The sequence below is a fragment of the Meira miltonrushii genome (assembly GCF_003144205.1).
Source record: "Meira miltonrushii strain MCA 3882 unplaced genomic scaffold FA14scaffold_3, whole genome shotgun sequence".
In the NCBI taxonomy this organism is placed as follows: Eukaryota; Fungi; Basidiomycota; class Exobasidiomycetes; order Exobasidiales; family Brachybasidiaceae; genus Meira; species Meira miltonrushii.
This window is the reverse complement of record NW_020289945.1, coordinates 2,363,657-2,389,789: the sequence shown is the minus strand read 5'-3', so window position 1 is coordinate 2,389,789 and position 26,133 is coordinate 2,363,657. Positions and strand designations below refer to the sequence as shown.

General features: G+C 42.5%; 14 protein-coding genes across 14 annotated transcripts; 8 read left to right on the top strand and 6 right to left on the bottom strand.

Annotated features, from left to right (window-relative positions):
- Positions 1–4: 4 nt before the first annotated feature.
- FA14DRAFT_161655 (amidase) lies at positions 5–1,633 on the top strand. The gene has a single exon (XM_025499219.1). The coding sequence runs from the start codon at positions 41–43 to the stop codon at positions 1,415–1,417; it is 1,377 nt and encodes a 458-aa protein (XP_025354450.1). The 5' UTR covers positions 5–40; the 3' UTR covers positions 1,418–1,633.
- On the bottom strand, positions 1,532–1,870 carry FA14DRAFT_180774 (uncharacterized protein; the record flags this gene model as incomplete). The annotated part of the gene is made up of 1 exon (XM_025501036.1): positions 1,532–1,870. The coding sequence occupies one exon, from the start codon at positions 1,868–1,870 to the stop codon at positions 1,532–1,534; it is 339 nt and encodes a 112-aa protein (XP_025354449.1).
- A 441-nt stretch (positions 1,871–2,311) lies between these two features.
- Positions 2,312–2,858, bottom strand: FA14DRAFT_185498 (uncharacterized protein; the record flags this gene model as incomplete). The annotated part of the gene is made up of 1 exon (XM_025501458.1): positions 2,312–2,858. The coding sequence occupies exon 1, from the start codon at positions 2,750–2,752 to the stop codon at positions 2,312–2,314; it is 441 nt and encodes a 146-aa protein (XP_025354448.1). The 5' UTR covers positions 2,753–2,858.
- A 441-nt stretch (positions 2,859–3,299) lies between these two features.
- FA14DRAFT_156809 (uncharacterized protein) lies at positions 3,300–3,644 on the bottom strand (the record flags this gene model as incomplete). The annotated part of the gene is made up of 1 exon (XM_025497858.1): positions 3,300–3,644. One exon carries the CDS (start codon positions 3,642–3,644, stop codon positions 3,300–3,302), a length of 345 nt encoding a protein of 114 aa, XP_025354447.1.
- An 860-nt stretch (positions 3,645–4,504) lies between these two features.
- Positions 4,505–7,729, bottom strand: FA14DRAFT_69474 (uncharacterized protein). The gene has a single exon (XM_025502712.1). It carries the CDS (start codon positions 7,705–7,707, stop codon positions 4,600–4,602), a length of 3,108 nt encoding a protein of 1,035 aa, XP_025354446.1. The 5' UTR covers positions 7,708–7,729; the 3' UTR covers positions 4,505–4,599.
- A 377-nt stretch (positions 7,730–8,106) lies between these two features.
- Positions 8,107–9,102, bottom strand: FA14DRAFT_156807 (uncharacterized protein; the record flags this gene model as incomplete). Its single annotated transcript, XM_025497857.1, has 1 exon — positions 8,107–9,102. The coding sequence occupies one exon, from the start codon at positions 9,100–9,102 to the stop codon at positions 8,107–8,109; it is 996 nt and encodes a 331-aa protein (XP_025354445.1).
- Positions 9,103–11,778: 2,676 nt separating this feature from the next.
- Positions 11,779–12,675, top strand: FA14DRAFT_165230 (uncharacterized protein; the record flags this gene model as incomplete). Its single annotated transcript, XM_025499944.1, has 1 exon — positions 11,779–12,675. The coding sequence occupies one exon, from the start codon at positions 11,779–11,781 to the stop codon at positions 12,673–12,675; it is 897 nt and encodes a 298-aa protein (XP_025354444.1).
- Positions 12,676–12,900: 225 nt separating this feature from the next.
- FA14DRAFT_161652 (general substrate transporter) lies at positions 12,901–15,007 on the top strand. Its single transcript, XM_025499218.1, has one exon. The coding sequence runs from the start codon at positions 13,034–13,036 to the stop codon at positions 14,663–14,665; it is 1,632 nt and encodes a 543-aa protein (XP_025354443.1). The 5' UTR covers positions 12,901–13,033; the 3' UTR covers positions 14,666–15,007.
- Positions 15,008–15,167: 160 nt separating this feature from the next.
- On the top strand, positions 15,168–16,087 carry FA14DRAFT_161651 (PEBP-like protein). The gene has a single exon (XM_025499217.1). The coding sequence runs from the start codon at positions 15,380–15,382 to the stop codon at positions 16,043–16,045; it is 666 nt and encodes a 221-aa protein (XP_025354442.1). The 5' UTR covers positions 15,168–15,379; the 3' UTR covers positions 16,046–16,087.
- A 329-nt stretch (positions 16,088–16,416) lies between these two features.
- On the top strand, positions 16,417–18,056 carry FA14DRAFT_136751 (MFS general substrate transporter). The gene has a single exon (XM_025497026.1). It carries the CDS (start codon positions 16,484–16,486, stop codon positions 17,996–17,998), a length of 1,515 nt encoding a protein of 504 aa, XP_025354441.1. The 5' UTR covers positions 16,417–16,483; the 3' UTR covers positions 17,999–18,056.
- A 507-nt stretch (positions 18,057–18,563) lies between these two features.
- Positions 18,564–19,791, top strand: FA14DRAFT_191221 (uncharacterized protein; the record flags this gene model as incomplete). Its single annotated transcript, XM_025501850.1, has 2 exons — positions 18,564–19,000; positions 19,059–19,791. 2 exons carry the CDS (start codon positions 18,564–18,566, stop codon positions 19,789–19,791), a joined length of 1,170 nt encoding a protein of 389 aa, XP_025354440.1.
- A 246-nt stretch (positions 19,792–20,037) lies between these two features.
- FA14DRAFT_173845 (uncharacterized protein) lies at positions 20,038–23,833 on the bottom strand. The gene has a single exon (XM_025500500.1). The coding sequence runs from the start codon at positions 23,373–23,375 to the stop codon at positions 20,112–20,114; it is 3,264 nt and encodes a 1,087-aa protein (XP_025354439.1). The 5' UTR covers positions 23,376–23,833; the 3' UTR covers positions 20,038–20,111.
- A 310-nt stretch (positions 23,834–24,143) lies between these two features.
- FA14DRAFT_68848 (uncharacterized protein) lies at positions 24,144–24,940 on the top strand. Its single transcript, XM_025502711.1, has one exon. The coding sequence runs from the start codon at positions 24,490–24,492 to the stop codon at positions 24,877–24,879; it is 390 nt and encodes a 129-aa protein (XP_025354438.1). The 5' UTR covers positions 24,144–24,489; the 3' UTR covers positions 24,880–24,940.
- A 445-nt stretch (positions 24,941–25,385) lies between these two features.
- FA14DRAFT_156799 (uncharacterized protein) lies at positions 25,386–25,892 on the top strand (the record flags this gene model as incomplete). The annotated part of the gene is made up of 1 exon (XM_025497856.1): positions 25,386–25,892. One exon carries the CDS (start codon positions 25,386–25,388, stop codon positions 25,890–25,892), a length of 507 nt encoding a protein of 168 aa, XP_025354437.1.
- Positions 25,893–26,133: the final 241 nt, after the last annotated feature.

The following is a 26,133-nucleotide window of genomic DNA, read 5'->3' as shown; positions in this document are numbered from 1 at the left end:
GCTTCACAACTTCATCATCTACCATTGGAGCAGGCGCAAGATGAAGGTTTTCGTCAGAAATGTTGCAAGGACAAAATGTTTACCAATCTCTCAATTACAGCTGAGATCATTTGCTACAGCTTCTGAATCATCCCGTATCCCAAAAATCAATGCTGATCGATTCCATAAAACACTTCATGAAACGTGTGAAAAGTATGGTGCAGCACATCGATACGGACAACGATCCGATGAAACCGGAATGGCAAGATTGACGCTGAACGATGATGATATAGCCGTTCGTAAATGGCTTGAAAAGGAAATGGAAAAAGTTGGTTGTACATTAAAGGTTGACTCAATGGGAAATATGTTTTTCATCAGACCAGGATCAAAAGCAAATAAGGCTTTACCTGTTGCAATGGGTTCTCATTTAGATACTCAGCCAATGGGAGGCAGGTATGATGGCATCTTGGGAATCATGGCAGCCGTTGAAGCAATGAGAACGATGCACGATCACAATGTTCAAACAAATGGTCCGATCGCATTGATCAATTGGACGAATGAAGAGGGTGCAAGGTTTTCCAAATCTATGTGCGGTTCTAGTGTCTGGTCAGGACAATTGTCAGAAGAAGAAGCGCATTCATTGATCGATGTGCATGACAAAAAGACAACAATGGGCCAGGAACTTGAGCGGTCCGGTTATCTGGGAAAGATGAAAGCACATCATACTGCAATGCCATTAGCAGCACACTTTGAACTACACATCGAACAAGGTCCAATTCTGGAGCGAGCAAATGGAAAAGTTGGAGTTGTGCAAGGTGGGCAAGCGTACAAATGGATTCAAGTAACAATAAACGGAAGAGAATGTCATACAGGATCAACACCATTCGAAGACCGTGCTGATGCGATGCAGTCAGCCGCAAAAATTATTGTTATGAGTAAAAAATATGCACGCAAACAAGGTGGGCTAGCATCAACGGGGTTATTGTCTGTCTTCCCATCAAGCGTTAACACTTGCCCTGGAAAGGTGACTTTCACCTTAGATGTTCGACACAAAAATGATGCAAGCTTAGAGGCAATCCTGTTTGAAATAGAACGTGAAGCAGAAAGGATATGCAAAGAAGAAAGTGAACGGGGAACAAAGATGGATTGGAAGATCTCTTTCGCAAGCACAGCTGTAAAGTTTAACGCAAATTGTCATTCTGCAATTCAACAAGCAGCAGAAAGGTATGTTAAACCAGAGGAAATCATGCCAATCATCAGTGGAGCAGGTCATGATAGTTGTGCAGCTTCGATCAGATGTCCAACCGCCATGATTTTTGTACCTTCAAAGAATGGACTATCCCATCATCCCGAGGAATATACCTCTCCAGAAGATTGTGCAATCGGAGCTCAAGTGCTTATGGACTCTGTTTTGACTTACGATCAGCAACATGTATAATCTTAAGAATTTAAATAAGTTCTAAGTTCACTATTCAGGAAAAAGACGACCAGCGCCTTTGACATTGGATAAAGATAAGAGAAGTATGTAGTAGATATGCCTAATCCGCCTTCCTCAGACGGCAGCAACGTCTGCACCGCTCACAGCAGCAGGTGAGGCCATCGTCATCTTCTTGCTGTGCTTGCCGTGATGGCCAACATGACCATGATGACCAGGAATATGATGAACGTGTCTACCCGTACGTTTGAAAAGACCAACTTCTTGAAAAGTAGCTTCATTGATATCTCGGCGAGCAAGACAGCTCACTCCTGGTCTGGGTTTACATGTTGTACCAACTACACGTTTTGCTAAAGCCATATTGCTTTCGTCCATGTCAATGAGTACCGGACTTGCCAAAATTGAAGTAGATGCCGAGAGAAAGGCTACTGCGATAGATAAGAAAGTCGACTTCATTTTGATACTTAAATTTAATGATGGATGTGCTAAATACGGAACTGTGTAATAAGGTGTGGGATATCACTTGCAATCATGAGATAAAATTTCTTCGGATACGGGGATAGTGATGCCTTCGATACTTAAAACCCCGATTCATGTCGTGGCACATGCTGCAATGAAGTACATCGGGGATGTGCGCCCCCGGAGCAGGATGGAGAGGCTATGCTTTCTGTGTATGCTTCGCTCTTGTGCGTTCGATCAGTACTTTGTCAAGATAGAGCCTTCCATAAGAAAGTATCGTTCAGTCATTGTGTGTACGCAAAAAGACACAACAGTATGACTAATGCTTGTGAACGTCTTAACAAAGTTCAATATCATGGTGGGTTACAAATCATATTAGAGAAAGGCGACCAGCGAGTAAAGACGTATAGAAAGGAAGAAAAGAGATACTTGTGAGGTTTATTGAGCGGCAGACATATCAGAAGCTCCGGCATCAGCTGCTCCAGCGCCAGCATCAGCAGCTCCAGAGGCGGCCATATCAGGAGCACCGGCTGCCATTCCACCTGCAGCAGCACCACCGCCCATTGCCGCAGCTGGAGGCATTGCCGCCATTCCCTTGGATTTATGACCGTGATGACCATGATGATGGCGATGGTGATGGCGATGTTTATGTCTTGTACGTTTGACAAGACCAACTTCTTCGAATTCATCACTGTTTCTTTTACTTGCACCAACATTGTCCAGAGCAGCATTACTACGTAGGCTTCGTCCTGTAACGTATACAATACGCTTGGTCAATGCCATGCCTTCTGAATCTTGAGCATCATTGAAAGGCTTTGTTAAAACGGAGGAAGATCCGATGACAAAGGTTACTGCTACGACAAATAACACCAACTTCATCTCTGCTGAAAAAGATTGAAGGGAGAACAGCGTATGAAGGTAAGGGGGTTTGAACTTAACAAAGAAAAGCTGCTTTTATATCGCTGGCCTGACTTGGAAAATGAAGAGATGCATTGATGACGGGGCGCAAATGAAGGATGAAAAACGCAAATATAGATGCGATGCTGAGGCTGAATGTAGGGTAGCGGGCAGTTTGACACTTCGGCGATCTCTTCATCCGCTGCGATCAAGCAATATGGCTTCCTCTCGAGCACGCTTTTTCTTATGATCAGCTTTGAATTTTCACAGCCACTAGACGCCATTTTGCATATTTCAGCTCAAGCAATTGAGAAATTGGATTTTGTCAAGACAGAAAAATGGAAGAGCGGTAATTATTTACGCAAGAGGCTATAACGTGGTCACTCTTTTCACGGTTGGTGGAAGAATTATATTAAGATAGTAGACGGCCAGCGCCTTTAGGTGGTACGAAGAAACAAAGAGAGGAAAGTCATAACAAACACCGCTCTGAACAAGAAGCGAGAGAAAGGCTTGGACTTCTTTGAGAAGCCTATTGGCCAGCAGACATATCGGGCATACCGCCAGCCATCCCACCGCCCATACCGCCACCACCGGCCATAGCACCAGGAGGAGGACCCATCATCATACCACCCTTGCGGCCACGACCATGACGGCCATGCTTGTGTCTGCCACGCTTGACGAGACCGACTTCTTGTGCTTGACCAGCGCTTTCATCATTCACGTCACGGCGTTCGACCAAGTTAGCAGCCATGATTGTGACACCTGTTGTACTCATGTCACGTTTTTCCGCTGCCAAACCGATCGTTGGACTAGCCAAGACGGATGTTGAACCGACACAGAAAGCTACTGCTGCAAAGACGAAGGTCAACTTCATTTTGAATGTATGGAAGAGAAATGTTTTGATGATGAAAGTGGGAAGTCAAAAAGAGGAAAAATGGCCACTTATATACCTTTCAATATTTCAAACCATTTGATACTTTTACATAAAACGAAAGGCTCTTGTCCGGCCATCAGCATCGGTCAATTAATTTGTCAAGATGGTTGCTGCGCTACGGGGATGATGATGCAGAGCCTTCGTATCGCCGCATTACGGAGGCTATCGGACGGGAAAAGGATTTTGTCGAGATTATAGTTTCTTAAACGGAAGTTACATAGAGGCTGAAAAGATGTACAGTATACCAAACATCCGAAAAAGCAGTGTGATTTCAAGGATGCTATACAAAACTGCCGAGAAAGTACACTGCTCTTTGAAGGCCTGTATGATAAATGCTCGGAGGATAAATTTTGTCAAGACAAACAATTTCCTTCGGAGAGATGACACTCCGTGGCTTGAGGTCTTTTGTCAAGATGCCAAGGCTTACGATGATCGAGCAAATCGAAGAGGTTTGGGCGCCTTTCCATGACCTTCATCGCATTCGTCCGAACTGAGTCCGTAACGCTTACAATTGCTAAGGTTGCGTCGTTGAATACTGCTCTGCAAGGTAACTCCTTCTGTTTGTTTTCTCAATAATCGGAAAGTTTGTTCAGACTCTTGTCCATAGCGGTGCTCCTCTCCCGAAAAGAGTTCCACGCATGCAATCAATCCAATCATGGAGAGAATGAGTCCGATAAAGCAATACATTTTGCAATGAAGCATCATATGGGTGGTTGTACTAGCTTGGATCAAAAAGAAGCCAATGGTGCCTATTTGACGGCCTTTCTCCAAGTCTCACAGATGATAATGAAGCTTGGTTGCATTCTATGAAAGGCAAGGAAGCCCCAAGGGTATACATGCGAATAGCAAAGCAGTGAAAGGGCTGTGCCGTACAGGAAGTACATGGGGCATTAAATCACTTCTTCAGATCGCTTCTATAATAATCATCCGCTTCTGTCCCTTGCAGTTTCTCTTGTGCTTCCGCTTTTTCCACCAATGCACGACCAAGGTCATCTTCCGCTTCATCAGAATCAGCAGGACCATCTTCAATCACGCCTCCCAACCCTCTACGTTTAGACCATAATGTTTCAGCAACTTCGAGATTTTGTGCTAATGCCATCGAACGTTGAATATGACCTTCGTTTGCACGATGAATTTCACGTCGAATCGATCTTGACAGAAATGTTTCTAGAGTACGTACTGGCCAATGAGATGGAACGAAAGCCAAAATTTCCTTGGGTGATAAATGAATAGCTTGGGTGTTGAGCAAATGCGTTGCAGCAATCTGAAACTCGTTTCCAACTCCTTTTTCCATGTAGACGTGTAATAGTGTCTTTAAAAGGTTCAATTGATCCGTCTTGGTGAATGCACTTTTCCGTTTCAAAGATCGTGAAACAAATGTTGTGTACACTTTGAATTCTGCAAACTCGATACTTTGCAGAGCGACCAATGAAAGAGGTTTACGATCTTGACTGCAATACGTCTCTGCAGAATTGGTATCGCGTAATGTGATCGCCAATAGCTCTAAAGCGGCAGTGTCGTTTTGCTTTTTACCGAGAACGATCGCTTGCTCGTATGCCAAGATTGGGAACTCTCTCAGCACGTTTTCGACTGATTCGACATCTAGCACAGTGCTTCCCTGCAATAATGCCATCAGCTTGAGCCTTAGCTTCACTGTCGATATCGTCTCAGCATGCAAGGACAAGTGCGAAACGAACGATTCCGCATATGCTCCCTCGACAAATTCATCAGTCACACGCTGCAAGCTTTCCCTTTCACCTGCTTCTAGTGCTGTTCGGACTTTGCTTACCAGTGTGTCGAAAAGCCGACGGTGAATTTGGGGATCTTGTTGTTTCCTTGTCAATGCGATAGCTTCCAAAAATGCCATTGCTGCTTTATCGTCCAGCCTGCTGAGTTCGTCGAGAATTTCATCATCTGATCGTCCACTCGTACCTCCTGCTTGAGTCTGACCTTTGGTGAGGATTTTCACACCTGCCGCTGCGTCATGTTGTACTAGCCAGATTCCGTATTTGTGCACCAACTTTGCATCATCGCAACGGCTTAGAATTGCAGCAACGGATTGCGTAGTTCCATTGAATGTTGGGTCAATAAGCTCGCCATCCAATAATTTCACTTGCAATTCCAAAGCTGATGACAACTCTTGTCGATCTTCATAAATGCGTGCTAGTGTCGCATAACATCCAACATCAGCCAAGTATGGCTCGATCACGTCCATGTTGCACTTGTTTGCACTCCCTAGAAATTCTGAAAGTGCTTCACTTTGTTTATCGCGCACCATCAACAACGCATGTGAAGTGTCTAGAACAGCCTGTAGGTCATCATCATCGGATAGCGATGCATCTGACCGGTACAAATCAAGCAAAGATCGTTGAAGCCGCTGTATGCGTCCTGTCATTGCATCGTTTAGCTTCTTCAGTGATGAGTTCTGATCAACATCCAATGGCGGACAGTAGTTCATGATGAGATTCTTGCGTGGCCAATCGTCAAGATTACCTATCTGATCTAGCTCATCAGCCACATCGGTAAACAAGTCCACTTGGTTCTCCGGGATACCTCTGTTCGCCTGATCGTATATTGATGGGAACAGTGACATAACAAGCCTCTGGTCCAATTCACCACGCTCTATAAACTTTGCAGCATCTTCAAATCTCAATAATCGCAGGCAAGCTGTTGCTAGCATTTGATTGACGTATAGTAGCTCCAATCGTTCCAAACTTCGCGTCTCATAAGCAGCTCTTTGTTCCCATGCATCTTCCGCTAATCGTTCTGCTCTCACGATAGCACCTCTCTGTATTGCCTTTATTGCAGAATCAAGCGTTCGGGTATTAAAGATGCCTTGAATGACATTCTTACCGATCATCAAAACACGAGAACTCGATCTCCGCTCAGCAATTACCGAATCCTGCCAAGTTGTTTCTTCAGCCGCTTCCCGCCGTCTCTTACCACCACCTTCTAGAACGATTTTTGTGATCGCCATTCCTACATCCGCAGAGGCTTCCCGCATGGCCAATTGACTGGAAGCATTAGAAAGCGTTCTTGGTTCCAACAGAGGCGGCAGATGAATCGTCTGTTCCTTTTGCATGGAAACAAGGTTATGCACTTCGATCGTATCATTTCGCAATAATGCGTGCAAATAAGGATATTCAAGTGCCAAAGCTCTTGGATGACTTGGCCATTCGATTAAACGTGCAGTTGGTTCACCATTTTGTCCGATAAAAACTCCAAGCGTTAGATCTTCAGAATGACTTGTGATTAAAAATTCACATCCTTTTCCTTTATGGTCGGGTATCGATACGATTGAAGGTCGATTTGACGCAGAGGGAGATTCGTTGGTTTGACTGATCGGAAGACCGACAGGAGAAAGGGTTGCTTGCTGTAAATTGACGATATTATATTCGGAAGTAGTCGAAATACAAAGCCAATCACCAAATCGCTTCGCATTCGTTGCTCCTCCGGGTAAAGGTATCTCTTTCATTATCCTCCACGTATCTTTACTCATTTTTACCAACATGATCATCTTTCGTCGTATGATACACATATTCACCAACCCTTCCGAATCTACTTGATTGCCGTTTGTCTGCTCATCATCCAATGCCAAAGCTGCCACTCCTTTGACGTGTGGTAAGACCTGTTGTGGAATTGGCAAGAAGCTGGGTAGCTCATGAAAAGTGACTGTAGATTCGCTCAAGACAGCAGCGACTTTCAAAGCCGAGATGACTACAATACGTTCGATCGGTTTGGATGAAATATCGCGAGTTCCAACATGTTGCAAGTCCTGATAGCGTGAAGGTCCTGCACCATCCAAAGCGGGTTGTGCAAAACAAAACACATTCCCATCCGTTGAGCCAAGATAAAGATGTTGCTCAAAAGGTTCGGCACATCGTAACGATCTTGCCAATGCGGCTGGAGAGGTTGGATTGATTGACGTATCGATCGGTAAGGCAGGGTATAATAGAGGCCTTAGCTCGCAGACGTCAGGTCTGCTCCTTTCCTGTTCCTCCATTTGGATGGCGGGAGTTATGAGGAGGTCGGGAGTAAGGAGTGGGAACAAGAAGAAGCAAGACTATACAATCTTCTGGTCAAACGCTCAGGCCAATTATGTGGAACGCGCATCTACCTTCCCGCACCCCATCATTTCCGGGGGAAACATTCTCTCTCTCTCGCCATCATTATCTCACTCTACTAGAACACATTATGGTATGATTGCAATTATTTGAAATCATCTTCGCTATATACAATGCGGAAAGAGCGCAATCGCCTGGATGCGCAAAGCGAGGCCAAAAGGAGAAAAGGAAGCAGTAATGTACAAAGCAGTCATTTGGACATGCAGCAGTAAAAGACAAGAGAATTAAAAGAAGGGAGAAGAGACAATGAATACAAGTACAAGATTGTTGATGCCAGACTAAGACCTATATAGCTGCTGTGCATAATGATTCTGATTCTGATCGTAATAATCTTGTTGACCGTATTGTTGATGTTGGTCTTGTTGTTGATAGTATTGTTGATAGCTAAGATCTTCATCAGATGGTGGTGATCGTGGATAAGCAGGAGGTGGTTGTTGTGGTAGGAGTTGTCGTTGTGATTTGGATGGTTGATTGTCACTTACTAATGAGCCAGCACCAAGATAATGTGCATAATTCCATCCGGCCTGTCCGACTGATCCGACACTTGCTTCTCCTTCCAGGTTTCCATCTTTATCGTAAATGTATTGAGTCTTTCTGGCTTCACGCATCACATCTCTCGATCGCTGGCTTGTACCGTTCAATCTGACAGTTTTCATTTCATCTTGAGAAGTCATGGAGTCACGGAAACCGCCAGCTGCGATTGAGGCGTCCAATTGCTTTTGTCGTTCAGCAGCTTCTCTCTTTCGTCTGAAGAACATCAAAATCGTCATTCCGATAAAAAGTAGAAAGATTACTCCAACTACTACACCAACTGCGATTCCAACTGTTTTATCCGTAGCTGCATGAGCTCTAGCCGCATTTTTTTCTTGAATAGCTTTTTGTTGTGTTTGATTGAAACCTCCTCTTTGGCCGTCGTGGTTGAATCCATCTCTTTGACCGTCCTGATTGAATCCTCCTCTTTGACCGTTCATTCCGTTTTGCGAGTTTGAAAGGCCATCATCGCTTGCTAAAGGTGTAAGTGATTGTTGTGTTCCATTCGGGTCTCCAGTTCGTGTTCTATTTTGTCGATGATGTCTGTGTGAAGATGTAGATTGACCTGCATCGGGTGAAGATGTATCATCTGCTGTACTTCCGCTACTTGCATCGTTATTTGATGGATCTTCTTCATCTTTTCTATGTCTTTGTCTCTTTCGCAAACGTTGAAAGCTGAGATGTTGAGCTGAAGATGGGTTGACGATTCCATTCATCAATCCTTGAATTGGTTGGGCATTCATTGTCGAATATGTTGTTAGAACGATTGAATAGATGTAGTTTTCCTTTTGTTTCAATTCGTGCCAAACCAGTTGGCAAGATGAAACGATGTTAGTGAGTGGGTCGTATCGTTTGTGTTAAAGTAGGAGTGAGTGGATGTGATGAAGAGAAGATAAGATCCCTTCGTTTGGGTTAGAGGCATGAAATTGAACTTTTTCTTTTTTTGGTGTTTGCTGTGCCAGTGCGAGGCAACGAATACGCGCTCGCTCTGGACGAGAGAAGCCGATTGAATAGCAGCAGCAGCAGCACGAACTTGTCACACGTCCTTGTAGTACAGTGAGTGTGCATCAGAGTGCATTCAAATGCACAGAATCGCAAGTGCCTCCTCTCAGTTCCTGCCGAGAGAGAGGGTATTCTATACAATAGGAGCCACTTCTGTGTACAAACAAGAGCACAAAGACGCGCAATTTGTACAATGATGCCGTTCACACAAGGGCCCCCCTCAATTACTCCAAGAAGAGGAGGATAAACACAGTGAACCTGCATCAAATCTGTTTTCTATACACTTTATTTTTTGACATTTGGCGTGGAATAAAATCGAGATTAAACACGCGCGCGCATACAATCACAGTAAGCATTTCATGGTCATCGGGCCAGTGTCATAAGACCATCCAAAAAGAAACCCGAGGCAAAAGCACCCTTTCCGCCGTTACGCGGCCCAATAGCACCAAAAAGAAAGACGCGTCTTTGAAATGTAGGTAGTTAAACAGCGCACCTTTTTTCTTTTTCATTTTCAGGTCCATGTGGTCAAAAGTTCTATTTTTAACCCTTGATTGAATCAATTGCGAATCGCTAGGTACACATAAAACCCAGCCCTATTCATGTTCGTTTGCCGATTAGTGTCTTTATATACGCTATTATGACCTTTAAAAAGAAGGCTATTAACAACAGTATTCTCCGAATATGAATGAACGAGTGAGTGTGTGTATTCGCTTGAATTTCCCATTTGATGGCTTGCATTGTATGCATCATTGTGGCAGTAATTGTATGCTTTGCGATACACCAAGCGCGCACGCTTTTTGGACGTGATTGAATGAATGCGTGCTCTTCTCACCATTTTGCCATGCCGACGGTAATGTCGATTAGTGGAATATTCTAAATACGTCATTCACTTTGACACGGACTACAGACGTTTATGATGGATACATACATACATCTCCCCGAACCGATGTATAGACGAAGGTTGAGTTATTAGGTAAGCAGATCACGTTCACTTGGAGTATTCCCCTCTTTACCAAATCAATGGAACAACTTTATGGACTACATGCACTCTGATGGTCAGCACTCTGATGGACAGCATTCTGATAGACAGCATTCTGATAGACAGCATTCTAATAGACAGCATTTTGCCTCTCGTCTCGGCCACCAAGCAACAAATGAGTAACTTCATTTGGGCAGAAAGAGCGAGATCGATGCAAAGGCAGTGCGGACGAAATGTCATCCTTACGAGAATCATTAAGTCGACCTTTTCCAATCGACTTTTAGACTTCTTCGACTAATTCGTGCCATTTGCTGCTTCTTATCGATTACAGTGAGCCATAATCATCTTTCTGGCTAGGAAATCAGCTTTTGCTTAGTCAGCTAGCCTTCATTCGGACGTAAGCACGTTTCTCTTAAAAGCCCGCTTCTTACTGTCGGTTCGTCCGTTGATCAGATAAGAATGATTAGGTCATTCCCCCCATGGACTTGTATACGAAATGAAAATGATATAAGGTCCGAAAGGATTATTCATCTGATCATCATTACCATGCATGCATAAAAGAGAGGGCCGTTGTTTGTATGGTTAAAAATCAGCTGTTTTCTCTTAAGCAGAAATGTTGTGCATAAATACTTTGGCGCGTACTCACACCACCACTCACTCATTCACTCACTTAGCGCGGCTCCCGCTTACGGTGTTCAGTTGGCCTACTTCTAAAACGAACTAAACGAGCAACAAACAGTACATAAACATATGATCTTGATCACCTGCAAACGTGGTTGTACCTACTTGAGATACGGCAAGAATGCCAAGCACTATATTAAATTCACCGGACTTTCTACAAAGATCAATTTTATAAGCCAGAAAACGGCTCATTTTTATTTCTAATATGTATACCGAAAAATGGGCATACCATCACACAATCACGCAAGAAGTGATTGCCTCTCTGACTTTAAAATTTAAACAGCACTTTTACAGCCACATAGGTAGAACTTGCAATGAACATAAGCCTATTTGCACGTCCGATTAAACATATGATCTACAAATTAAAATGGATAAACAAAGATGGGTCCATGCCCTGTCTCTTTCCGGTGACTTTTTAGGGTCATGTCTTCTTGGCACACCCTTCCTCTGGCACGGTTCATCAACATATGACCGTATGTACAAAGCCGTAAATGGCTCGATTTTAAACAAAATAGCGTATTACCTACGCTAGATTTATTCTTTCTGTTCTTTCCAAGCATGTTAATGACCGAGATTTCCAGTATCCATCCACTCAACGGCTTTTGATCTCCTTAAGTGAAAAGGTATATAAAACAAAGATTGGTAAAGACCCTCTCTGTCTTTATTATCCTCATCAACAACTTTCTCAACCCCTTCTCGTCAACACCTCCCCCTAAAACCCCAATTTCCCATCATGGTTAAACTATCCACCCTTCTCATGGCTGTCGGTGCAGCTTCAGCTGTTGTCGCCGCCCCTGCCAAGGTCGAAAAGCGTGCTGCTCCAGGTCAAGCTGATATCGATACCGTCATTCTCAACTACGCCTTGACATTGGAACATCTCGAAAACGCATTCTACAGAGATGCTTTGCCATCCGCTCAAGCATTCAAGGATGCCGGTTACCACCCATGGATACGTGAACGTTTTGTTGAGATTGGTGGACATGAAGCCAGTCACGTTGCATATTTGACAAAAGCTTTGGGTGACAAAGCAACAAAAGAATGCAAGTACAACTTTGGCGTTACAGGACCAAAATCTTTCATTGCCACTTCTCAATTGTTGGAAGGTGTTGGTGTTAGTGCTTACTTGGGTGCAGCTGCCAACATTACCAACCCAGCTTACCTCACAGCTGCAGGATCTATCCTCACAACCGAAGCACGTCACTCTTCTTGGGTTCAATCATCCGCTGCTCTCTCTGACCCAGCAGGATCTCCTTATGATACACCAACTGACTTTAACCAAACATACTCTTTGGCCGCTCCATTGATCGTTTCTTGCCCAAGCTCAAACCCTGCTTTACCAGTCAAGGCTTTCCCCGCAGCATCATTTGCCAAAAACCCAACCAAGCTCGGTCAAACTGTCACGGTCAAGAGTGACAAATTACAACAAGGTCAAAAGCTCGGTTTCATTGGCGGTGCAGGTGCAATGTCATTCGCTGATATTAACAACGGTAAAGTTACTTTGCCAAAAGAAGTTACTTGGGGACGTACTTACGCTTTGATCGTTCCAAGTGACGCAAAGACAATCACTGATGAAAACACAGTCGCTGGACCAATCGCTTTCGACATCTTGCCAGGACCAAAAGAAGCAGCTGATTTCTACTCCAAATCCAACTAAATAATATCTAGACCCTTTTCGTTGTCTTTACAACATATTTAATCACCTAACCATTATCTAAACAGATAGGCAAATATACCTCTTCTGTTATTACACACTTTCGTTTTCAATCATGACTCGTTCAATTATTATTAGTATATTAGCGTGATATGAAGTGCAGTTGAGGAGTCCGTTGAGAGCAATTCGCGCTTTAAGCTTCTTTACATCATGACTCCGTTCGGAGCCCCGTGCTGCTGCATAGAAACGCGGGAATAAAGTTTTAAAAAATTTCACCGAAGATTGATTTAATATAAATACTGATGGTGGTAAGAGAAAACAATCTTTCTGTGTCCCTTTATCATTCAATACATCAAACACAATGAGTAGGACGACTTCCGTCTTAGAGTCTTCGGCATCTGCAGTCGAACTACAACGACTAGGAAGAGATGACCAAAGTACAACAAACCAAACACACAATAAGTCATTATGGCGAGATTCATGGCTTGCAAGACCCATCATCATCAAAGCATTACCGCCACAAGCACGATTGATCATGATCGGAGCTATCGTCTCTATTTCTGGGCTGCTGTACGGTCTTGATACGGGTTCAATCGGTCCGGTAACAGAGATGGACCAATTTTATAAAACTATTGGTTTTATACCTTCTCCTGCTTTGCATGGTTTCTTTGTCGCTTCAATCCTTTTATCTGCTTCTATAAGTTCGCTCTGTAGCGGCTTTGTTGCTGATAAGATTTCAAGAAGATTTGGTGTCTTTACGGGAGCAGTCATCTTCACAATCGGAGCAACAATCTCAGCATCATGCTCTGCATTTCCTGCTTTAATCGTCGCACGTTTAATCACCGGTATAGGAGCAGGTCAAATGATTGCAGTAGCATCAATCTATCTTATCGAAATCGCAACATCTGAAACTCGAGGTAAATTAGCTTGTATGATCCAATTTTGTATCGCGATCGGTATCATGACTGGATATTTCATCACTTATGCAACTCAACGGATCAGTTCAAGTTTATCTTGGCGTTTACCGTTTATTGTTCAAGCTTCAACCTCTGCTCTATTGGCACTTTTGATTATCGCTTTCGTTCCATTTTCACCTCGTTGGCAAGCTCAACATCATGGTGAGCAAGCAGCTTTGGATACTTTACGCAAAATTCGTTTACCTGATTTCGAAACTACATCAAGATCGGGTAATGAGACCTTACAATCTTTACAAGAGTCTCAATTACAAAAAGAAATTCTTGAAATTCGTGCTGCTATAACAGAAGCTCGGATTTGCCGAAATAGTGCAAGACGTGGTTCATCGGCAGGAGCAAGTAGCTATAAAGAATTATTCCATCGAAGGTATAGAAAGCGAACTGCATTGGGTATCTTTCTCATGTCGGCTCAACAGCTCTCAGGTGTGGATGTCGTCTTATACTTTGCACCAGTGGTTTTCTCGAGCTTATTCTCATCTCAAACGGCGTCTTTCCTTGCTTCTGGTGTGTCTGGTATCATTCTAGTCGTATCAACGATTCCCGCTCAAATCTATGTTGATCGTTGGGGCAGAAAGCCAATGATGGTAGGTGGAGGCATTTCGATGGCCGCATGTTTCTTGATAATCGGATCACTTTTTGCTAAATTTGCATCGATTGAAAACAACACTGTTCGTTTAGCACAAGGTCCTGCACGTTGGGTTGTTGTCGTGCTCATTTACCTTTTCCTTGCCATCTTTTCGATGACTTGGGCTGTGGTTTGTAGAATTTATGCGGCAGAAGTGATGCCCACCCGATTACGTTCAAAAGCTGCAGCAGGACAACAATTAGCAAATTGGACAACAAACTTTGTCGTTGCTTTGACTGCTCCTTCTTTCTTACGTGCAACGCCTTCAGGTCCATATTTTTTCTTTTCTGCTTGCATTGCATTTACAACGTTGATTTGCTTTAAGTTTATGATTGAAACTAAAGGCCGTTCACTGGAACAGATTGATAACCTTTTCGATCAGCACAACGAATAAACACAAGCTCACTTTCTCCTTATGTATATACTTTTTCATTTACCGGTCTAGCTTGTTTTTTTATTTTTATTTCGGAAAAACCAGAAACATCTTCATTCGTTGTAACCATGCATAGATTGCTCTCATTTAAGCGAATTTTTGTGGGGAAAGGCACAACGAACATAATCGTTGACTGATGAAGTGCATCAAAAGAAAACACCTTTTCTCATGCTATTTAGCGTCTACTTATGTACACTAACTTTCTCCTTGGCACTTGTTCTTGACTTTATTCGATCAACTTGGCGATCTTTCTCACGCTTCTACTCCTATGCACTAAAATTGTATGATTGACTTAGGGTTCTGCTGTCGTTACTATTGTTTGTTTGCATACGCTTCGAATTCACCGTGTGTTTTTTATCCCACATTGAACAATCGCATATAATATCGTAAGGTTTTCTTCGAAAGAGTATACTTTGAGGGGATGTGTAAAAGCCTTTATGTCATTTAGCATGAAACATGCTCTTTTCTGCACCATCCATAAACGGAACGTTCTGATTTATTCCGATATTAATAACCTATTTCCGATATCGGTGTCTTTTCTTGAGAAGACCCTTTTCTTCGATCTCTTATGAATTAGTAGGAGTATAAGAAGGCAACACATTCAATTGCAATCCACAATCGTTTTTCCATCTCCTCATTCATCTCTACCCCTTCACCCTTATTTTTCTCTTCGCAATGTTTTTCGCTCGCTCAGCTTTGGTCGCCTTTGTTGCTGCAACAGCTTCCAGCTTAACAGCTGCCAATCCAATCTCCTTGGAAGCCAGAACACCTACATTTGATGGAAAATGTATTGCTTTAAGCTCTGCAAGTTTAGCGGCAGAAAACAAAGCGATCAGAAATGCCTACATCGTTCCTGATGTCTACAACAGCTTTGACCCAAAAACAACTGTTGCGCTTTATTATAATGAAAAATTTGTTCCATATGGAGACAAATTAACCGCAACACAAACACTTTTACAACCAAACGTGTATTTCCCAGCTCCTGAAGGTGATCAAGGTGATAAATATACAGTGATCATAAACGATCCTGATGTTCCTTTGGGTATTACACATCCAACATTCTTGCATTGGATCAAAAAGGGCTTAACGCCAAATTGTCAAACACCTGCAAGTGATAGCGGTCAAGATGTTCGTATTTACATCTCTCCAACACCACCACCAGTTCTTGCACCAACAGAACATCGTTATACAATCTCTATCCTTAGAGAACCAAAGGAAGGTTACAATCCAAGCGCACTGAAATATTTGACAGAATTAATCACTTTTGACGTAAACGAATACGAAAAGAATACAGGTGCCAAATTGGTCGGATCGACTTACTTCTTGGGTTCAGCCACGTAAATACGTTCATACTAGCTTTTTCTCTATTGCAATCATATAGTGTTACTCTCTGTCATGTGTTTATTCAAACGCCGTTGTTCCACTCTTTGTGGGGAAAGTAGTGCGCTGCGTACGGATTTGTCGGAAAAGGATAAGTCGGATGATTAAGCGGTCAACGGTCTTTTCCCCAACGGACACAAAAGGTGACTAACGGTGAATTTAGATTAATGATTTCATTTCGTACCCTGCGCACCTCGTCTAGAACACTGCATGTACCTATTTACATACATACAGAATTGAACTCTTTTATATTTTTAGCGTTTAGGATTCAGTTCGGAGCACCGAGTAATGAAATTCCGAATATATCCATTCGTTACTGTGACTCAATCATCCTTTGCACAATCATATAAAGATGATGTCTTGATAGATACATTCAAGTAACAAACCTTAGGATGCCCAATGGAAACCAATACTTCAAGTTCGATTGACGTCCCAAGGACGGAACAAGTTAGTATTGATGATGAACAAAGAATAAAAGTTGAATGGTCAAAAGATGATCCTCAACATCCATTTAATTGGTCAAAAAAGAAGAAATGGTCAACTGCTCTTTGTGCTTTATTATTCAATTCTTCAACCGCATGTAATGGAACGGCTTATGCTGCTGCACGAATTCAAGGTTCGATGGGCGTAGGTGTTTCGCAAACGGTTTGGCTTTTGGGTATGACTACGTATTTGGTACCTTTAGCAACTGCACCTCTTCTTTTGGCACCATTAACAGAACGTACAGGAAGAAGGCCAACATGTGTGATCGCGATGATCATTTATGTGGCAATGTTTTTACCGCAAGCATTGGTACCGAGAATTGATGCTATCCTTGCTTCTAGATTCGTTCAAGGTGCTGCAGGATCAGTTGGAAATACAATGGTTTCCGCAACCTTGACGGACTTATTTCCAAAAGAAGAAAGACTGATCCCACTTGCGGTTGTGGTTTGGTGTGTTTTTGCAAGTCAATCTATCGGATCAACCGGTTCAACTTGGACAGTACATGATATGAATTATCAATGGGTTTTTTGGTGGCTTGGAGCTGTTGCTTTGGGTTCACTTGTCGTGGTGATTGTATTTTTACCCGAAACAAGACATACGAAATTATTACAAGCAAGAGCAAACGCACTTACTAAACAAACTGGAATCAAACACTACATTTATCAAGGTCCAATTCAAGCAAAGTCACAATTTTGGGTGACAATCGAAAGGATGACAAGACCTTGCGTTTTCTTTTTTACCGAACCAATCGTTGCAACTTTGGCACTTTGGGTTGGATTCTTGTGGGGTGTTGTATTTTTATCATTAGAAGGTATTCCGATCGCAATGGAACCGTACGGATGGATAGAACCAAAGCGAACATCATTTTTGGCTTTAATGGCTTTAGGCGCTTCTTTGGGTATAGCATGGCAACCTATCTCATTACGAATTTATCGTCGTGCAAAACAAAACAATCATGGCTTACCACCACCGCCCGAAATACGATTGACATGGTGTACGATAGCAGCATGTATGACATGTGCTTCTTTATTTTTGTATTGTTGGACAGCTCGTGCTTCAATTTCACCAGTTGTGCCAGCGATCGGAATGGTAGGATTTTATTGGGGCGTTTTTGAGATTTATCTTAGTACGTTGCTTTATTTAGCAGATGCATATGAAACCTATGCTGCAAGTGGGATAGCATGTCAAGCATTAATGAGGAATATTTGTTCTGGAACATTTCCTCTTTTTTCGACGCAATTTTATGAGAAACTTTCACCTCCTATCGCAACAAGTATCTGTGCAAGTTTAGCAGGTGTTTTAGGTATTGCACCATTTTTACTTATTCGATTTGGACCGATGCTCAGAAAGAGAAGTGCTGTTGCTGTTCTTTTGCAAGCTGATGAAGATCAAAAGCAGAAAGAGACGGGAGATGAGAAAGAAAAGGCTTAAGATCAAATTAACTGTATATTAATAGAATTCATATCATATCCATTCAGTTCTGATCGTTGTATGTGTGTGTGTGTGTGTGTGTGTGTGTGTGTGTGTGTGTGTGTGTGTGTGTGTGTGTGTGTGTGTGTGTGTGTGTGTGTGTGTGTGTGTCCAGGCTTTGTGTTGCGTTGCGCCCCGAGTTGACTGACTTCCCGCCGGTTGATCCCTATTTTCCTACGCGTTTGCTTATGTGCGGTGCCGCGACTTGTGGCTTATGCTGTGTTGCATCAGCCGTTCCCTTGCTCGTGTGAGGGGGAACAGGCGTGAGTGTGAGTAAACAATGCTGATCATTTATACCCTAACTATAGAATGAGAGTGTACGAAAACAGGGTTGATATAACACGTCTTTAATGCGGGCAACAATGACGGGCAAAGGTGCCGAACTGCCGCCGGCTCGCATTTTGACTAACAAGTTGTTATAACTTGTTAATAACAAAAGAGATGATAATAATGCATCGATTGTACCCTACATAATCTAATGAAATCTAACTTGCCTTTCTTATCATCATCCTTCAACCCTACCATCATGCCTCCAATCATGTTGGGCGGCAAAAATGGATCGCGATTGAGTCCAATCTTGATCTTTTGTTTGTTTTGCTTTGGTTTTTTATTCTTCGTTCGTCCTCATTTGAACGGAATAGTAAACGGAGCAAGAGATCATTCAAGACAATGGGTCTCAACCAATCAATCGATCGCCAAACCATCATCCGCTTCTCAACCACCCCTTTCATTCGATTGGGCTTCCGATGTTAGCGTTGTGTATACTTGGGTAAACGGTTCAGTTCCTGAACAAGCTCGTTTACGCAAACAATACGGCGGTCCAAGTATCAGTGGAAGATTTCGTGATAACGAAGATTTACGATTTTCCATGCGAACTTGGATCAATAACGCTCCTTGGCATACGGGTAAAATATACATCGTTTCGCCAACTCCACCTGATTGGCTTGATTTGACACATCCAAGGTATGTACATTGATGATATTCTCACGCATGCTATGGGCTAACTCCCTCCCTCTAACAGAGTTGAATGGGTGGATCAAAATACCATCATTCCAACCAAATATCAACCAGCCTTCACTTCTAACATTATCGAACAATACCTTTATCGCATTCCAGGCTTGACCGAACGATTCATTCACTTAAACGATGATTATATGATCGATCGTAAGATATCACCGTCGGATTTATTCACAGCTGAAGGAGGAGCACGATTCTTCTACAGCCGAACAAACGTGAACGATGATCCAAGACCAAGGACAGGTATCTGGTTCCGAAGCTTGTTGAACACGGTTGATGCCATCGAAAGGGCATATGGAACGGATAAAGGTCAAACACGATTCTTGAAACATGCTCCGTATGTTTACTACAAATCAGCAATGGAAGGCGTTCATCGACGTTTCAAAGATGTCTTGGAGGTAACCAATCATCATAAATTTAGACATGAACAGGATGTTCTATTGCCTTATTTGCATCATGCCTACGTCATCAATGAAGGATCAAGATGCTGTTCTCTAAAATACGATGTCGTCAATTGGAAAAAGACTGCAAAAGATTCCACTTTGTTGATCTGGACAGAGGATGTAGAGAATAATGTGTATAGCATCGAAAACATCGGAAAGCCATTATTCCTTACCATCAACGATTCTATGGGACGTGGAAATCCGGTTGCAGCCGAATTACAGATCAGGCAATTCTATCAATCTCGGTATGGACACCTTCGATCACCATACGAGAAGGAGCATTTACGGATCTAAAGCGAGATTACAGGTTGATCTCTTCTTTACTATTATCATTTTGTACATTAAGCAATCATGCCGGAAATCATTATATTCTATCACGGATCTATCACCAAGCAGCAGTGTGAGTCATTCTGCATTCGATTGAGAAGCCTCTTAGTTAATGTGTGATGGTTGTATACAAAGCAGCAGCGGTATGTCATGCTGCGTTGGGAACTAAGCACTCAAGGGCACAAAGCAAGAATGTTTTCAGATAATGACAATGCAATGAAAAGATAGAAGGAATGCTAAAGTTGTACATCTAGTAAAAAAATGAGTGTGTATGTATATATGTGTGATTAAACCTTGCGACCATAACCTCCGCTTGATGCTCTCCAAACGGCTTTGGAGAATAGCAGAGCCCAATGTTCGAAAGTGTATGTGAAGCAGACGGCAAAGACTGATAAAAAGATATAAGAAGTGATAAAAGTTACCAAAGTGGCAGCCCAATAGGGTGCACCTTTTTCCAACATTGTCAAACAAAGCCAAGCACCCCATGTCCAAAATACGATACCATGACAAAGATAAAATGCCATAGAATGACGACCGAACCATGCCCAAATACGTAATCTCCAAATTACTTGGAACCAAGAAGAAAGATCGACCAAAATAAAGATTGACATACACCATAGCCAGCTCCAAACACGTGGATCTTGATAATGATAAATCATGTCGGCTTGCAAGGAATTGTGTTGCTTTGAGGTGTTGAAATTGGGATGATATCCGTATTCTATCATATTCAAATCGCCTCCTGGACCATTAGGAATGACTAAGAACCATTGTTGAACGGCACATGCCAGGAAGAATGCCCAAGCAAAGACTGAACCTTTGATACGAACGCCAGGGATGATCAAGATCGGAACACCTTTCTCAGCCCAAGTACGATAATCCAATTTGCTATCCAAATCGGCAACGATTAAACCACCCATGAAGAACATATCCCAACTGTTGACGTACCAAGAAATGATGACGCAGATAGCATAGAATGTGTATCGCTTCCATGCTTTCTTGATTTCATGTGCAACCAAAGCACATAACATACACGTCCATAAACCTTGAACGATAAGTGGAATTGTCCAAAGTACACCGGTAGCATATCCTGTAACCAAAGCGGGACTGTCTGGTGGAGCGGCCCACCACAAGGTGATGTAAGAATTGATAAAGACCAAAACGTTTTCGTAATTTTGATAGTATGCCCAAGTAGAATATGTTCTTGAGGCCAATCTACGAACCCATTTATACCCGTCAACATCGATCATCATATAATTTGCAAGACATGCTCCTAGAACGGGTAACATCAAACGAGGTAGACGACGAACCGTACTGTCTGCCATAGTTGACAAGCCACCTTTCAATAGATACCTTTGACACATTGTACGTGCAGGCATCAAGAAGAAGATGCCCAACAATAATCCGGCATTGACGTATGTTGGACCTATGATAATTCTTAACCATTTTTCCATTTCTGGATAATGGTACGAAAGTGGATTGGTATCAGCCACACCGTGATAGAACATCAAGATGAAATGCGCAACCGAAACACCCAAACATGCAAATCCACGTATACCATCCAAATAATCTATACGACGTTCGCCCGTTGCAGTTCTCATTCCATCACTACCGATAAAGATCATAGAATGTAAACGTTGAAACATCATATAAACGAAAGATTGTTGAACGGGAACGATACTTAATCGATGTGTGATTGGATCAGGATTGATCGGTTGAGCCAATTGACCTACTGAACTTTCATCTGTACGTCTTTGCCAATTCACAATTGTAGGACGTGAAAGTGGTTGCCATCTTGATTTCGGTCTTGTGTGATCTACATTTTGTCCGCCAAAAGGATCTGGCTTTTGATCAGCGGGTGTGTGTTCTGGTTGATCTCCTTCTTTCATACTTGGACCGCCAAATCTATACGAATCAAAACGAGAGAGTGCTGGCATGGGAGAAGTGAGAGCGGTAGTACTTTCGGTATGACCATGATTACTCTTTCCCAAGAATGACATTCGCATCGAACTACTCCTATCACGATTTTTGCCGTTGTGTTTAGCGCTACTCCTTCTTCGCATGAGCATGCTACTCAACCGTCTTACTCTTGAACCACGTTGTTGTGGTTGTGGTTCGATTTCTCCTTCAATCACTTCTGCATCATCAAATTCATCGCTATCGTATTCCGATCCACTATCTTCCCAATCATGATATAATTCAGGAATTTCGGGATTTTGTTCATGTAAACTGGAAACGTTTGCCAAATATCTCTTTGAATGTTCATCACCTTGCGAAAGCCCCAATGGTCGTAAACCACTCTTTGGACGTTTGGAGTGGACCGATTGGTTATCTCCATCTCCTGAAAGTGCAGGTGGTCCTTGACCATTCTTTTTCTTGGCGGCATTGATGACCATACCGTGAATGACGACTGCGATGAATAGAGCAGCAAAGAAAGACGTTGGAACAATGGCCCAGAGGGGTGATTTGAAGTGTGTTTTGATCGGCAACACACGTAAAAGAGATTCTGGCGAGAATGTTGTACTGTTTCGCAACGTCAAGTCTTCTGTACTGCAAATAGCAGCACGAGTAGACTGACATTGCTCAGAAAATTGATCATGTCGAGCAAGCAGAGTTGAATTGTAGAAGAAACGAACGTAGAGAACTCTTGTGACCAAAGGTTGATACATCGGTGGACCTTGACTGACAGTAGGCTCTCCATTTGCCCAAGTCTGGAAACTGACGGGAGCAGGAGTGGTGGGTATATTTGTGGCATTGACACCTTTCTCATAGGCCAAGAAATCCGTTGATGAGTTCAAGCCGTTGTTACGAAATTGAACCATTTTATGATTTAACCAATCCAAACGATGTTCAATGGGTGAATCGGTATTCAACCATGTCAGATTTACGTTACGTGGATCAGAACCGTCATGCAGATATGTCAAATTTGTCTTGACCGGATCTGCATTAGCCCCTGAAGCAGAGAAACTCCAACGTAATGTAGAATTTTGCGGATTGTCGGATAAAAAGATGCCCATATCAACCGTTTCACTTTCATTGTATGAAACGCCGAATTTGAATGCACCTCCATAGCCTGTTGTGTTTGCATGTTGAATCATTGCACGGAAAGAACCGTATTGAATATCACGACGACGGGTAACGATTTGCGATCCATTAACGATGTGATTTTTCAAGTTTACCGGTGAAATTTGCATTGCAAGACCGCTGGTAGAAGTCATATTATCAGCATATGTGTTATTATAGCTAACCGCTGAACGATAGGTTGCACCGAAATCTTCTTCCCACGGATTGACCAAGTCACCTATTGCTGCAAATGCTTCTTGTCCCAAGCCGGTATCTCCGGCTGTAGAATCACCATAAATTCCAGGAGATTTTGTTGGTATTACGACTTGATCCATTCCAGTTTCGTTGAAATACACAATTGTTGCATCTGTCCATAGAACATTTGTTGAAGGATCATGATAACCACATTCACATGATGCCCTTGCTGATGATATCCTCGATAGCAAAAAGCCGGCTATGAGTGCTGTTCCAGAAGCAAAGCTGATCCTCATCTTGGCGAGAAAAGATGAAGATAGCAAACTTGAGAGGTCGGAAGATGACGAAGATAGTTGATGTTGATGATGGTGAACTATAAAGATTGATTATCAATTCTATTCTTATGATAAGCTATCATGCTTCTCTGATTGTACATTACTCGATCTAGATCCCTCCATCTAGATTCCCATTTCCGTCTTGTGTGTCTGCTAAAAGGCAAAACCGCCGTAGCCCTTCCATCGAAACAATTAAGTCATACGCAGTACAAATCAATTGCGTATATCGTGGCTTGTACAATCATGTCAAGCAGGTACATTATCCCATTGGATTTCCCAGATCTTTACAACGATCTTAGCTGTACGAGAGAATCTTGCATATCAATTAGCGTTTTTTTAATTGTTTCAACCAAACAAAAAGAAAAGTCTAGACAAGTCAACAGTGAATAGTGGGAATACCATTTGCGTGGATCGGTTTGATGATTATGGTTATGTTTCAAACAGCGAACGCTAAAAAGAGGAATCATTCTTTTTCTCACTGTAGAGTCAAGTCACTTTCTTTAAGCGGGACACGCTATCTTTGCATAAATGTCCGCAAAAGGGAAAACGCGCGTACTTTTGGACTATGTGGCGCATAAACGCTTTCCCGCTTCAGGGTGACAATGTTAACCCCGCAACAAAGGCAGAGTACGCGTGTGTCTGCGCTTTTGATTCTTTCCGCTTTTCCGCAAATGGAAATCAGTTCTTATAGTTGAAACATATGAACACATCATACTGTGTGCTAGCGTATGCAACCTTGAAATGGCAATGAACATTATGTTGATTAGTAAGCCGATCAAGATGATAACAATCGGCCAACCTTTCCAATGCCCCACGCTATATCGACCCGAGCAATCTTCGATCCTTTGACCCGTGGACATGGTTACGAAAATCATTGACGCCCAATTGAATCTGGATCTTATATCCCCGAATTCAACGGGCGTCGACTTGCCAAGGAAACAGTCCGCCTTTTGAGATGATGGCTGAATAGACGTACGTGTGAATGCTATATAAATAATACAACTTCTGTACTTTTGTAGATCTTCTTCTCCAAACCATCTGATCGAGTGCTGGCACTCTCTGTTTGATTCTCAAGATGTTCAAGTTACGTATTTTATCTTTGTTCTTCTTATTTGCATTTGCAGGTTCAAAAGCATTTAAACCACAAACAAACTTTGAGACTTATGATGAAGAACCTAAGCTCAGAAATCATAATCATGGTGATCATGTGGCTATTTTACTTAAAGATGATGGAGAAGTAGATGTGAAAATTCCAGATCACAAAGATGTTTATATCAATGAAGAAGATGAAAGCGATCGTGCTCCTTTACTCATGAAACGCGGAAAGGGTGGACGTAAATGGAAAGGTTACAAGTATGGACGTGGTCCTAAATGGGGACGCGGTCGTTATTATGGCGGCTACAATAATTACAACGGCCCCAATGGTCCTGGAGGATGGAATAATGGTTATGATAATTGGAATTAATGTTAAACATGACTTTAATCGCCTCAGGGGCACTCTTTGTATGACATTCACTACTTTTGCACTTCTACAATGACATTATTCTTCAATAGATATTGCTACTAGAAAACTTTTCTTCGTTAGTACGAGTACTCTTGTCCGTGATACAACCTCAAAATACGCATGAAAAGGAAGTCAAGCTGATTTCTCAGAAGCTTCTAGGGCTACTGTCTCTATGTTTGTGCAGCCTTGGTTCTGGTAAATGACATATGATCACACTGGAGCGCCCATATTGTGTTGCTGTCAAACTTATGACGTAAACGGGGCAACGATCTACCCATCGAAGGCGTTGGGGATGAAGAGGCTTTGAAAAGCCGTGAGATCCCCGAATGCCAGGCGCAAGTTTGCCAAGAAAATTGAATCCCCTGCTGAAACGTAGAGATGGCTTACTTGAGATGGTATATAATATGTGCTCTGCGAGATAATTCTACCTTTACTTCATTCCATATTAGTTCTTCTACTTACACAAGATGAGATTGCAATTTGTTACCCTGTTGTTCTTGATTGCATTTGCAGGTACAAATGCACTCAAACAAGCTCTTGATCCGAAAACAAAGGTCTTGACTGTAGCCGAAACACCAGAAATCAACAAGAATGAATCTGTTGAGGTCAATTCACCAGTCGAAGAGGAACTAGACGAGATCATACTTGAAGATGATGACGACACCGCTCCTACTCTCATGAAACGCGGAAAGGGAAAAGGAAGATGGAAAGGAGGAAAAGGATACAAACGTGGTCGTTGGGGTGGCGGAAAGCCATGGAAGTATGGTCCAAACGGCGGTTATTATCAAAATGGTGGTTATTATGGCGGCGGTCGTTGGAGCAGAAAGCCATGGAAATACGGCCGGTATGGAAAATACGGTCCTTATGGAAAGTATGGTGGCGGTAATTGGAATAACAACGGGCCTGGTTGGAATAATGGACCTGGCTGGAACAACGGTCCGAACAACGGTCCGGGTCCTGATAACTGGGATTAGCAAAGTTTGCGTATGCAATACAAAGAGCTTTTCGTCATGTATATCTGTCAATTTGCTTTCGATATAGATAACATTCATGTAAATACTGTATAAATGTCAGCCTTTTTACCTAGAGATATTTTATCCGTTGTGTTTTGTTTCTGTCTAGCCTTGGCTTTTCTGCATCATGATTTTCCATAATTGCGCACGTTCACTTAGTGCACCTCGTTCTATCATCTGAATATCTGTGTCAAGACAATTC

Excerpts from the sequence above, each read along its gene's own strand:
- FA14DRAFT_161655 (XM_025499219.1), top strand. The coding sequence starts at position 41 with ATGAAGGTTTTCGTCAGAAATGTTGCAAGGACAAAATGTTTACCAATC.
- FA14DRAFT_69474 (XM_025502712.1), bottom strand. The coding sequence starts at position 7,707 with ATGGAGGAACAGGAAAGGAGCAGACCTGACGTCTGCGAGCTAAGGCCT.
- FA14DRAFT_161652 (XM_025499218.1), top strand. The coding sequence starts at position 13,034 with ATGAGTAGGACGACTTCCGTCTTAGAGTCTTCGGCATCTGCAGTCGAA.
- FA14DRAFT_161651 (XM_025499217.1), top strand. The coding sequence starts at position 15,380 with ATGTTTTTCGCTCGCTCAGCTTTGGTCGCCTTTGTTGCTGCAACAGCT.
- FA14DRAFT_136751 (XM_025497026.1), top strand. The coding sequence starts at position 16,484 with ATGGAAACCAATACTTCAAGTTCGATTGACGTCCCAAGGACGGAACAA.
- FA14DRAFT_173845 (XM_025500500.1), bottom strand. The coding sequence starts at position 23,375 with ATGAGGATCAGCTTTGCTTCTGGAACAGCACTCATAGCCGGCTTTTTG.
- FA14DRAFT_68848 (XM_025502711.1), top strand. The coding sequence starts at position 24,490 with ATGTTCAAGTTACGTATTTTATCTTTGTTCTTCTTATTTGCATTTGCA.